We start from the raw sequence: 13925 nt of genomic DNA, 5'->3' as shown, positions 1-13925 counted from the left end.
TCACTAATAGAGTTTTTTATTTAAAAAATATAAAGAATTTATTAACTATATTACTGACTTTTTAGAAAGACCGTCGCTAATAGTCTCTTATTAGGGACAATTTATTGAAACTGTGACTAATAGTCTATTATTAGCGATGAATTTACTAAACTGATACTACTAGTGTTTTTTATTTAAAAATATAAAATTTTTTTTTTTAACTATATTAATCACAATCAATTAAGAGAATCTTGACAAAATACTTTGAAACTGACCTAGTTAATGAGTTCGACTTCTCAAACTCCAAAGCGGAATGATCTATGTTTGGCCAATTCGAAACTGAGATTGTTCTTAATTAACATAGTGGATGAAAAAATTGGAAGAGATGTCATTTATATATAATAATATTACTAAATATTGGTTGAAAAGATTCTCTAAGTTTAAACATTTTTAAGTTCATATCTTTTGGAATGACCATTTACAGACCAGGGAAGATGTGGTCAAGTTCTGGAATGATTAGGCTAATTTTTTAAATGCAAAAGAGTTTGAGAGATCTTTTGAAGTTGTTCATTATCACAATATTAGTAAGGAATAAGATGCATGAAATTAAGAACAATTGTTGATAATTTACGATGCCAACCCACGTGACTTAAAATGAGCCTCCGTACGGTCGCTCCCTAAATCTCGCAGGTTGGACCTGCGAGATTTACCACGTGGCACGATCTAAGTTCACTCCCTTCTTAAATCTCGCAGGTTGGACCTGCGAGATTCACCACGTGTCACGATCGATCTAAGTTCACTCCCTTCTTAAATCTCGCAGGTTGGACCTGCGAGATTCACCACGTGTCACGATCGCTTACCAGCCACGCGTCGCCTCCGTTCGCTCCCTTCTAAAATCTCGCAGGTTCGACTTGCGAGATTTATTGACCAGTCGCCACGCATCACGTTACCCCTGCTTCGTTCTTTGTCACGCGTCGATGGCGGAGTGGCCACCAGTTTAAATCTCGCAGTATGAAGCTGCGAGATTACGTGAGCATTATTTTGGGAAAAAATTCCCTGTTTAGAGTATTATTTTATATTTTATATACTTTTAATTATAAAACGGGAAAAAACTCAGAAAGGCAGGCTAGCAAGTTGGCCTGAAGAGTTTGTGCATACAATGAATGCAATCAATTTATGGGTGTGAGGGATGATTGGCCTGCCAACATTCAAATGTTTAACATCTGGTGGGAAGAGGAAATGTTTCTTGGGACAATCCACAAGTTGAAGCTGTTAGGAGGAAGCCATTATAGCGAAGCGGTTACATTGTTGTTGCATCCACCATGCGCCGACGAAGTAGGAATCAGGTGATGGATCGTTGAACCTCTCTTCATCTCTTCAATCTACTTCTGAGAGCAAAATCTAGTTTTCTTTCAAATTCTAGGAAGTATAACATTTTAAAGATTTCAAAGAATCTAGTAGGTATAACCAAAAAGAATTTTGGTGACTCAGTTTTCCACAAATGAGATATTGATTTTGCATTTTGCAGCACTCGCCCGTTTCTGCAACAACAGAGCACGAATTTGGCTACGAGTCGTCTCTTCGTTGATTTGCTCTCTTCGCGACACTCGCCCAAGATTGCTGCTCAGTGCGACCTTGATTTTGTAGGAAGGACACTCACAATTTTGCTAGAAGTGTCTCACAGCAATCTTGATACGATTTCCCCCAAATTAGGTTTTCATATATTTTTGGATTTTCATTATGATTTCCCCAAATGTACAGGTTTTCATAGTTTGTTGGATTTTCATCACGATTCCCCTCAATGCTCGGTTTTGAGTGCACTCACACTGACCAGTTATTGGCTGCTGTTGTTTCTTTTTAAAGCTTAATCAGGCATAACTCAACTGTATGTAATCTAAGCATTTTTTCTTTTGATCTTCTCTTTTGCGTTCTATAATGCTTGATCTTATCCCTACTTGCATTGCAAGTTGCAAGTTGCAACATATATTTTTTCAACTAGTGTTCGTGACGTTCTCCTGCCTGTGATTTGGAACTTATCCATAGTAAGGTGATGGGTGCTCATTTTGGACATGTATCGCTGGTAACCAGTTTACTTGGTGAAGGTGGTTTGCTTAGCAAGAAGGAAAGTTCAGACCAACAGCATGGGCAAGTCGAATCCCTAGAGGAATTGCTGCACTAGTACTCTGTCCTTCATTGGTGTTCCATTCTTAGTATGTCTACCATTCTTCCAATTTACTTTTGCTTAATTTATTTAACACTATCATGGGTGGTTTCCTCTCAAGCTGAATTAGTTCTCTTGAATCACATTTTTGGAAAACACTATTGAGCATATAGAAAATTTGCATTGCTTGCTTGTAAAGTATTTCTTTTGTTTTAATTCAATTATGTTCAGTTGATCAACTGACTTAATTAATTAATGTCTGTTTTTTCCCTGTTTGTCTGGGAGTCTCTAATTGACAAAGTTTTATTTGTAATTTCTAGATTAATGCTTTACTTTCAATTTTGAATATTCTTCACCTTGTTTTAGTTACCCTTTTCTACATTTCATTGTTTGATTTATTATTGTTGTTTGCTGATCCCAAGAGCTGCATCGCTGAATGTGATTTAGTGTGTGTGTGTTTTGATTCTCAGATTATTTAACTTTGCCATTCTCATGAGCTACATCACTGTATCACTGAATGTTTTGACTTTATACTTTACTAGCTGCTTAGTGATCCTTCGCTCATTCTTTGATTATTTGGGTACCCCCTTTAAAGTTTGAGCCTTAGTAACTCTTGAATCACTTGCATCTTTTGGTTTCTTCTTGTGGTATTGGTGGTGAAAGAAAATAGTCGATCGTTTGCCTTAGCGTCATGGTTTTCAAATTATCTGGCTTTGGTGTGGCTTTAAAAGTCTCTGGCTTGACTTTTAAATTTATCTTTTATCTGTTTGCAGTTAAGAAAGTCCTGGGTATAGGTAATAAAGCAATTTAATTCAGAGGCAAACCCTTTAAAGTTTGAGCCTTAGTAACTCTTGAATCACTTGCATCTTTTGGTTTCTTCTTGTGGTATTGGTGGTGAAAGAAAATCAGTCGATCGTTTGCCCTAGCGTCATGGTTTTCAAATTATCTGGCTTTGGTGTGGCTTTAAAAGTCTCTGGCTTGACTTTTAAATTTATCTTTTATCTGTTTGCAGTTAAGAAAGTCCTGGGTATTGGTAATAAAGCAATTTAATTCAGAGGCAAAGTGGAGGTATCTTCTCTTCCAGGTGTGTGCTTTTCTCCTTACGTTTGCCCCTTAAGAAGTACAAGATTGTAAATTTCATATGATTGCATTATGATTTATTGGTGCTAGCCTTAATAAAGCCTTAATAAAAAAAAGTTGCTGCACTTCCAAAAAAAGCTTCGTGTGGTGACTTCAATAATTCAATTAAACTGGTATTTTGGAGAAGAAATTAGGCCACATGTATTAATACTCGAAACAATAAAACACTAGGTGGGCCAAGTATAGGAAGAGATTCTGCTCTATAGGAACCCCACACATACGGTCTTCTTAAAAAAAGTCGTGATGCTCCAAAGTATAAGTCTGTATATAGGATCAACAAATTGCAATTGGAGATTTTGATTTAGGACTATTGCACAAACAGACCCTGATTCCAGCAACTTTTCGTGTCAATATTAATTGGTCATCATTTAATAGCGCCAGCATATTTAATTTTAATATAGTAATACAAATTTGTTTTATGAGAGGCTATGTTATTGGAAATATGACAGTTGACACATGAGCCGAGTTTATAGTTCAATGAGTTTGGATCATCCATACTCTAGTTGGTAAAAATGCAGCATGCAGTTTTTTTAATTTTCCGATCTGTGCTAATGGTTTTTGGATTATGATCTGTGCTACTTTCCTTTCTAGGCTTGGCTGCAAAATATTTCCTTGTTAAATTGCCTTGCATTTATTTTAGTGTCCTGTCTGAGAATTCTATATAATGTAAATTTCACCCTCTGTATCTCTGTGTGCGTATCTGTTAGATGGAATTTCACCCTTCGAATGTATATATTATGTCAATATTCCGAAGATTGTAAATTTACATTATGTAGAATTATGACATTTTTAGTAACAATATGGCTTTGAAATAATAACTGATATTCATGGAACTCTACTCTAATACTCTGTAGCCAAGTCTTCGGTTCTCTCTCTCTCTCTCTCTCATATTATAGACCTGATACAAAACTAGAAACTTTCTTTTTGGTTTCTTGACTGAGGTCAAGTCAGCGCATTTCTTCCTGGCCTTTCCTTGCAGCCAAATGCACACTGGAGGTTCCAATTTAATACTTGCTGAAGATGATACAAGTTGCTCCAAATAGGGGTGTAAAAAAAAAAACCGAAAATTGACCTGAAACCAGACGGAACTAAGTTTCAATTCAGTTTTTTCAGTTTTTGGTTTTGGTTCTTCAAAATAAAAAATTTTGGTTTTGGTTTCAGTTCTGTTTACTAGCCCAAAACAAAACCAAAAAACTTAATAAATTAATTATGTACATATATATATATATATATATATATATATATATATCGGAATTTTGATATATTGATACACATCGTCTTTACTTTTTTAATGGAATAATGTCATAATTTTTGTTCACTTTTATTAATATTAAAAATTTTAATTGTAGTTTGATTGCAGAATTATTAAATAAGAGATATAGGCTGGAGTTTTATGGAGGTGACGGAGACTCACATCATACAAATCTTCAATGTGGGACGATCATATATGCCTAGCTCATTCAAATCTTCAATGATGCTCAGAACTGCTCAGTATGTTCCTCCAGTCCCATTCCATCATTAGTTGTCTCCCACCAAAACCCTCCATGTCCATCGCCACCATGAATCACTGCATCATGACTTGACTCTAAAAACACCTTAGAGATTAACTCTCAAGTATAAGAGTGTCGATAAGTAGTAATTAAGGAAGTCCCTAAGTCATCTCCACAGGGAACGGTATGAGTGAATTCCAAATTTAACTACTATCCAAAAATGAGAAGAATTAAAACGCTACAACTAACAAAAATGGTATTTACAATGAAATGGGATTTCTGGACATGATCCGAAGATGGTTCTTTTTGTTGTTTTGTATGAGATGGTAAATTACCTAATCAATGGACTAAATGAAATTAAAACGCAGCATGTTCACAACCCAAGTAAAACATAAAATATGATTACGTAACAAGTTCAAAAATTCATGCGCCAATATCCGTGTCACCAACACTATTTTTGTCCCTAAATTATAAGAAATCAAGGACGTGTGTTGAATGAATAGTGATTATCCTTGCTTCGAGGAGCTAAACCACATCCAACAACATCATCTAGTCCACTATTTTTAACAATAAATGACCAAAAATGGTGTTCATGCTCTAACGGACAATTTATCAAACACCTTGTGTGCAACCTTGTTACTTAACCAAGTTTTAGTTTTTTTGTGTTTTAGAACATCCCATGAATTCAAATAAAATCTAAACAACTACATAACACCCACGCAACCAATATTACTCACTCAATGATTCATCCAAACAATAAAATAAACGATAACCAAATTAAATGAGTAGAACAAACCTATGTTTAAACATTCAGACAAGAACTAAATCCTACGTTTGAAATTTCGGACAAAAGACCAAAGATGAGAACTTTATTAATCAAATTAAACATTCAACCATAAAATCCTCAATCAAACATTAACTTAAACAAAACAAACTTAAACCAACAACTTAATTGAAAAAAACTTAATCCAACAATATACCAAAATACAGTATTGAAATAAACATGAAATTAAAGCAATTAAAAGATAAAAGATGGAAGAATGAAGAGGAGAAGAGACGATCTCATGGTGTGGCCGAGTGGAGGGGACTCCTCTCTAGGTTTGGCTGCCCCAATGATTCCAACCTGCAGCCCTTGCAAGCTTCCTTCAATGAACTTCAAAATAACCCCCAAAAAGAAGAACAAAAGAGCACCAACAAAGAAGAAGGAGAGTGGAGGAGGAGAGAAGAGTAGAGAAGAGGATTCTAGGCCTTGTGATTACACAAGGTGATCCAAAACTCCCAGCTTGTTGCTGCCCTCAAGCTCACGGCCTCCCAAAAACTCCCCCACATTCGGCCATACACACACACACTAAAAACCCTTGCTTCCTTTGCCCCCTTGTTGCCCTAGCCGACTTCCTCATTGAGATAGGTGCATGGGCTGATTTTTGCTGGCCCATTGGCTTCTTTTCCTCCATGACACAGCTGCCATTGCAGCCCATAACCCTTGCACACGGCCAGCCCATGTTGGAATATTAATTCTTCCCCACAAAACAGCCCTAGCTGTGTTGGACTTCTCCAAGTAGCACATGGGAATATTTTGGATGGCCTATGTTGTTTTGTTTATTCATATGCACAGCCCACACACATGCAAGGCCTGCCCTTCACTTTAATTATTTAAGCTAGCCCAACCCCACACACTTGTAAGGCAAGCACTTCCTTGAATTATGTTGGCCTAGCCCCACACACATGCACTCTAGCCCTTTTTATTCTAGTATATGTGTTGTCCATGCTGTCTTTTTGTCCCCAAAGGCAATTAAAAGTTATATTGATGCACGCCCCTTGACTTTTAAAATCTCTAAAACAACCAAGAATAGCCCTTGGCCGTGTGGACTCCTCCTTGTGTGCGCATGGGCCTTCTTTGCATGGCCCATTCTTGTTTCTTCTTTAATCTGCAAAATCCCTTGATGAAATTAAGATCCTTCAAGTATGTCGTCCTTGTGCATTCCATCTTTAAAATACGTAGTCTTCACCCTTTTATTCCTGAGCATTGCCTTGCAATAATTAAACACGAATGTCGTAAATTTACAGGCAAAGCTAAGATAATTATCTCAAGATCATCAATTAAGCTCAATGTTAAAATACTGGACATAATTAGGCATTTAAGCAAAATTGTAATACTTAATTAACGCCTTTAAACTCCTAATTATGCAACTTTGAGCATAATCACATCACTTCCTCAACAACCGCTTGCTCTCCTCCTACAACTTCGTATGCATTGCCGCATAGCTCCAGTTGTACTCGGCCATCGGAAAATGGGCATCGCCAGACACCGACAGCAAGCGTCCAACAAGGTACGAGTCGACGACGAAATTGGCGCTGGATTGCTTGAGGATCCTCCAGCTGCAAGGAACTGATCTCACTTCTCAACTTGTCTAAAGAACTGAGAGAACTTCCTTGTCCCACATTGGTTCCCAGAGAATTTTGAGAGTCTGTCCCTCTCTATAAAAGCCCACCTTGCATGGCTACCCTCACCTTTTGTGAACTTGGTCTTGCCCTTGTGTGTCGTAGGCATCAGTGGTTAGAATGGGCCTATTGTTCAGGACTTGACAATTACAGTTATATATATGGCCCATATGAGTTGTATAATTTCGAACTTTCAAATATTTGGTTATATAACTAACCAACTGTAAAAATGGTTTCCAAACATTGAACTGAGCCATGGTTACTAGTTCAGTATCAGTTTTGTAAAATGAAAAACCAACTATTTGGTTCGGTTTTCAGTTTGGCAAAGAACTGAACCATGTAGAGCTGATTACACCCCTAGCTCTAAAGCCAGATGAACATTTTGAAAACCGGATTTGCTTACCGGATTTGCTTAGCTGAAAAAAAGAAAAAGAAAGATCAGGTGTCTATTTCATCAATTGCAAGTAGTTATGCCTTGACTAAGTTTTGAGTGCTTTAGGGTTCATATAACGCATCCAAATCCTGTGTCGGAGTCCGTGTCTGAGCCTGTGCCAAATCATATGTCCAAACCCGTGCCCGAAATTCCCCAGAAAAAAATTGATTTTGCTCTTCAGAATGTGAGATTTGGCGAAGTGTTTTCAAAGAGGAAGGTGGCTGCCCCTGAATCTGTGCAAGTCCGAGACTCCAACTCGGATCCTTAGAATGAGGTAACAATTTCTAACCCTTCATTGCAAGCTGAAACCGAACCTTAGTTAATGACCACGATCTTCCCATTGCTATTAGAAAAGGAACTAGAGAGAGCACAAAACAACATTTATATCCCTTCTCACATTTTTTGTCCTTCAAAAATGTTTCACCATCCCATAGATCCTTCCTTGTTAGCTTAAACACTATTGTCATCCCTACCATCTTATCCGAGGCTTTATGCGGTGAGAAATGGAAACAAGCTATGAATGTGGAGATGGAGGCATTGGAAAAAAACAAAACCTAGGAGTTGGTGAAATTGCCAGTAGGAAAGAAACCCATGGGGTGTAAATGGGTTTACATTGTGAAGTATAAAGCAGATGGATCAATAGAGAGATACAAGGCAAGGTTGGTGGCTAAGGGTTATGCTCAAACCTATGGAATTGATTACCTAGAGACTTTTGCTCCAGTTGCGAAGATGAACACTGCTAGAATCTTGTTGTATCTAGCGGCTAATTATGGTTGGGACTAGCTGCAGTTTGATGTCAAGAATGCATTTTTGCATGGAGAGCTAGAGGAAGAAATTTATATGGAAGTCACGCCAAGCTATGGGAATAATTTGGCTGCTCATACTATGTGCAAGCTGAAGAAAGCCTTGTACTGTCTTAAACAATCGCCACGGGCATGGTTTGGAAGGTTTGCAAGAGTTATGATGGCCTTGGGATATAGACAGAACCAAGGGGATCATACATTGTTCATTAAACACTCACCTTCAGGGGGAGTCACAACCCTCTTGGTATATGTCGATGATATAATAGTGACAGGGGATGATGATAAGGAGCGACAGATTTTGAGTCAGTGTTTGGCTAAGGAGTTTGAGATCAAGGCGTTAGGGAAGCTGAAATATTTTTTTGGGATCAAGGTGGCTCACTCTAGACAGGGCATTTTTATATCTCAGCAGAAGTATGTTACGGATCTCCTCAAAGAAACCGGCAAGACGGCGTGCAAACCAGCAAGTACTCCAATAGATCATAACCTTAGACTTGGAAAGGCAGAGGAGGATGCTGCAGTGGATAGAGAAATGTACCAACGCCTGGTAGGAAGATTCATTTATCTATCTCACACGTGACCGGATATAGCTTATGCAGTGGGTGTGAGTGTGATTAGTCAATTTATGCATAGCCCGAAGGAAGTCCATTTGCAGGAAGCTCACCGAGTGTTACAATACCTCAAAGAGACACCAGGAAAAGGTATTCTGTTTAAAAGGAACAGAAGCTTAGTTATTGAGGCATACGTGGATGCCGATTATACTGAGTCGATTGTTGACATGAGGTCGACCTCTGGATATTGCACCTTTCTTGGCGGAAATCTTGTGACGTGGAGGAGTAAGAAACAAAATGTTGTGGCTCGGTCTAGTGTGGAGGCAGAATTCCGAGCAATGGCTTAAGGTGTATGTGAACTACTTTGGTTAAAGATTATCTTAGAAGACATGAAGATTAAGTGGGATGGTCCGATGAGACTCTATTGTGATAATTAGTTCGTAATCAGCATAGCTCATAATCCGGTACAGCATGATCGAACAAAGCACATTGAAATTGATAAACACTTCATCAAAGAAAAGTTGGAGAGCGGATTGATTTGTACACCTTATGTGTCTACACATGGCCAACTTGTTGATGTACTCACCAAGGGGTTAAGTAGTTCAATGTTTCAGAGTATTGTATCCAAGTTGGGAATGGAAAATACCTATTCGCTAGCTTGAGGGGCTATTTTAGGAATTTTTATAACAACCCGTATTCCTAGAATTAGGCTGATTTGGTTAGTTTCCTATTCTGTTAGAATATCCCATAAATCATGGGATCTGATATAACCTAGTTAATTTTCTTTTCTGCTGCTAGGGTTGATGTATATAGCTAACATTTTGTGTATTATTCAAATATAAATGAAGAAAATTCTTCCACGAAGTGTTTCTCAGTTTGTGTCACTTTAGGGTTCATATAACGCATCCAAAAGAAACATTGGAAGCATAAGTGTAAGTGGTGACGGGATGCATTAGCCTATGATCTTAACAATTTTGGGGCAAAGGGGTTTAGAAAGTCTTAATATGTATTTTTTTCTTAATTTTTTGTTAGAAAGTTTAGTTGGTATTTGTATTTATTTCTTGAAATTTTAATCAGTTTGTAATGTTGTAGTTGTTCTTAACACAAATTAATTTATGAATGCAAATAATAATTTATGGATTATAAGGCTTTTCATTTGAGCTTTTGTCATGGTAAATTGTGAAAAAGGCAATATTTCGTCATGATGAGAGTAAGATTTAGTCATGGTTCTTTTTAGATTTGTTAGAAGAGAATATGTTATTTTAGTAATTAGGTTGTGTTAATGGGGGTATCTTTGTCTCTACGACTTTATTATCGTTGATGGTATCTTAGACATTTAGCATTGTTAGTGTGTGAGTGTTAAGTTAACAAGTGAAAGTTAGTAAGGGAATTATGGTCATTGGTATGTACTTTGAAAAATATTATAAGTAGAGGGAGAGACCTATCATTGTGATTAGGTCTTCCATTTTACCCAATTACTCAACATGGTATCAAAGCATGATTCTAAGACCTTAATCGTAATTGTCACAGCCACCATCAAAACCGGAGCCTAAAACCCTAAATCCGCTGCATGTCTACCATCGTAGAAGAATTTCCAGCAACACTATAGCCCTAAAAAATAGCCAGCAGCTGCTGGAAGCTAGAGCAGTCACTGGAAATTTCCTGGGCGACACTGCCAATTCAGGAAAACAAAATCCACAATAGATTTTGCAAAAGCAACACCATGGTCACCTACAGACACTGCTGATCTGCCCCCCACTGAAATCTCATCTCCAGCAGCTTCCCCACGCGTCCTCACATGCTGGTTGAAGGCTGCAGGGATGACCCCACATACCAGCGCATCAAGCCAATTTCAGGCATGTTTCTGGCCTGAATTCTTCCAGCAGGGCTTGAATCCCTTTATAAAAATATTATTGAAGTTTTTCGTGAAATTTTTTGTCCAAAGATCATTTACGACAGCGAAGGAATGGTTGTTTGATGCTTCTTGAAGCTACTTGTCAATTTTTATTGAGTGTATTGAGCCTGAAACAGTGGTATTTGCTGTGTTTTTTATTTTTTTGTTGTGGGCTTGTGGCTTGCATTGGTTTTTGAAGGTTGTGTATGTTGGGCTCAAGTTGGTGAATTGGAAAAACATGTTGCCCATTGTGTATTTTTGATTTTCTGCTTTATTGAGGTTGTATTTGTGTTGGGATGGAGTTCTTAAATCCCAAAAGTGTGTCTCTCTTATTAGTTACTTTTTTGAGTAAACTACATACTATAGTTGTTTTAGAGGTAGAGTACTTGAAGTTCCTATAGTATCATGCATCCTACCAAGCATCTCATGACATTGCATCTTTTACTCGGAAAAGTAACCATATTGTATGCCATCCGATATCTCTCCCATTAGCCGCTTGGTTATTGACTCTATTTCTATTGACCATATATAGATGTCACCGACTTCTTTTCTATTCTCTAGTATTCTACAAATCTACCTCGAGTTACCCTTGCTGATGGGTCCACTACTCCTACTAACGGAATAGGAACAATAAATCCTACTCCCTCCATCTCTCTTTCTTTTTTTCTCTACATTCCTAGATCCCCCTTTAATCTCATGTCTGTGAGTAAAATTACTCACTAAATTGCTCTGTAACTTTCTCTCATGATTCTATTCTTCTTAGGATCTAAAGACCAGGAAGATGATTAGCATAGGACGTGAGTCTAGTGCACTTTACTTCTTTGAGTTGCTCTCTTCTCCTATTGCTTGTAGTGCGTTGCTACACCTCATCAAATCCATTGTTGCCTTGATCATCCATCATTGAACAAGTTAAAATAGCTAGTTCCTACTTTGAGTTCTATGTCTAACCTTGGCTGTTAGTCTTGCAATTAGGAAAGCATCATCGTGTTCCATTTGCCTCTTGAGTCAATAAAAGAGTCGTTAGCCCTTCTATCTTAGTCCATACCGATGTTTGGGGTCCTAGTGTCATGTCAAAGTTGGGGTTTCAATATTGTCAGATTTCTAGGGAATAAATTAGGAAATTCTATTTTTTACAATTTGAAATTACTATTTCAGTTTTTAGTAGTTTCAGTTTCCTGTTTTCTAGCCTAGAGATCTGTTGATTTGATTTGCTGATTTTGTGGTGATTTGATTTGCTGATTTTGTGGCCTTCCTCTACTAATTATCTTGTAATCGTGTCTCTTGAAATTCAATAAGAATGGTTATTCTTCTTCTAAAAAATTCTTCATGTTATCAAAGCCTTGTTTCTTTTCTTCTAATGATGTCGTATAAGTCGGCAATGACTGGCACCCAAAGAAATCCTACCGGCTCTTCCGGTACTTCCGAAACCATTCCACCCAATCCTCCCAAATCCGTATCTGCTGATTACTATTCCCAGAATTCAGCCCTTTATCTCACGGTTACAAAACTCAATGGGGGTAAGAAACCATGGTGCGAGCATTGCAAAAAACCGTGGCATACGAAGGAGACGTGTTGGAAGCTTCACGGTAAACCAGCAAATTGGAAGCCAAAATCCAAATGTGACAGTCACGCTTACCAAGCCACTGCTGAAGAGACTCAAGAGCCTTCTACCAATTCGGATGCAGTCCTTTTTACCAAGGAGCAATTAGAGCACCTGTACAAATTGTTTCAATCTCCAAAACTATCCTTAACGCCGTCTTGTTCTTCGGTACAGAAGGGTAACTCTCTTGCTATTGTGTTTTAGGTGTTATTCCTACTTTTGTTCATTCTTGGATAATTGATTCTGGCGCAACTGATCATATGACTAGTTGCTCCAAATTGTTTTCATTCTATAGTTTGTGAGCAGGTAATAAAAAAGTCAAAATTGTTGATGGTTCACCTTCGGTAATTGCCGGGATAGGAACTATCAAACTCACTTTGTTGTTAACTCTCCATGATGTGCTCCACGTTCCAAATTTGCCTTGCAATTTGTTGTCCATCAGTAAAATTACCTCTGATCATCAATGTCAAGTTAATTTCTACTCTTCTTATTGTGAGTTTCAGAAATTGACCACGGGGAGGATGATTGGCAGTGCTAAGGAAAAAGATGGACTCTATTATTTTGACAATGGACCTAACTTGAGCAGACAATGTCAAAGTACTCGCTTAAATTCTGTTTTTGTTTTCAAAGATAATGATATCATGTTATGACATTATAGGTTTGGCTATCCTAGTTTTCAATATGTAAAATACTTGTTTCCCAATTTATTTTGGAGTAAAAGTCCATCTTCTTTTCAATGTGAAGTTTGCCAATTTTCTAAACATCATCATGCATCCTTTTTCACCTAACCCTACAAACCAACTACACCATTTACTGTGATTCATAGTGATATCTGGGGCCCATGTATAACATCTACGTATTTTGGCAAAAAATGGTTTGTGACTTTTTTGATGATCACATGAGATTAAGTTGGGTTTATTTGATAAAGGAAAAATCTGAAGTGGAAATGATTTTCAAAAATTTTTACACCATGGTATGAACACAATTTCAAAAAAATATTCAAATATTGGGGAGTGATAATGGTCGAGAATATTTCAAAAACATTTTGGGCCAATTTTTTCTTGAAAAAGGAATTGTTCATCAAAGCTCTTGTGTCGACACTCCGCAACAAAATGGTTTGGTTGAAAGAAAAAACAAACACTTATTAGAAGTAGCTCGAGCATTGCTTTTTACCAATCAGGTACCTAAATATCTTTGGGGTGAAGCCGTTCTTACTGCTACATATCTAATAAATAGAACGCCTAATAAGATTTTAAGCTTTGAAACACCTTTTGATGTTTTTCATAAGTTTTATCCAACAAATCGGCCGTCTTCTTCTTTACCACTAAAGATATTTGGTTGTACCTCTTTTGTTCATATTCATAGTCATAATCAAGGAAAATTTGAACCCTGAGCCACAAAATGTGTGTTTGTTGGTTATGCTCCCACTCAAAAG

The 13925-nt window shown here is 37.4% G+C and overlaps 1 protein-coding gene across 13 annotated transcripts in view; it reads left to right on the top strand.

Annotated features, from left to right (window-relative positions):
• Nucleotides 1-1097: 1097 nt before the first annotated feature.
• Nucleotides 1098-13925, top strand: part of LOC131149646 (uncharacterized) — a 30588-nt gene continuing 17760 nt past the window's right edge. For 2 of the 13 annotated variants that reach the window (XR_009135276.1, XR_009135275.1), the window contains exons 1-6: nt 1127-1325; nt 1508-1622; nt 1741-1864; nt 2068-2189; nt 3153-3224; nt 4630-4771. Coding sequence is in view for 3 of the 13 variants with exons in the window: in XM_058100282.1 (XP_057956265.1) it covers nt 1156-1325; nt 1508-1847 (510 nt within the window). In the remaining 10 variants the exon portion in view is untranslated. Of the gene's footprint in view, nt 1326-1507; nt 1899-2067; nt 2190-2913; nt 2929-3152; nt 3225-4629; nt 4772-13925 lie in introns of those variants that run through there. The other 11 variants (XR_009135274.1, XR_009135273.1, XR_009135277.1 and 8 more) reach the window with 10 other exon arrangements.

This window comes from Malania oleifera, chromosome 2 (genome assembly GCF_029873635.1).
Source record: "Malania oleifera isolate guangnan ecotype guangnan chromosome 2, ASM2987363v1, whole genome shotgun sequence".
NCBI classification, from domain to species: Eukaryota; Viridiplantae; Streptophyta; class Magnoliopsida; order Santalales; family Ximeniaceae; genus Malania; species Malania oleifera.
The sequence above is the reverse complement of the archived record's forward strand: the minus strand, read 5'-3'. Positions and strand labels throughout refer to the sequence as shown.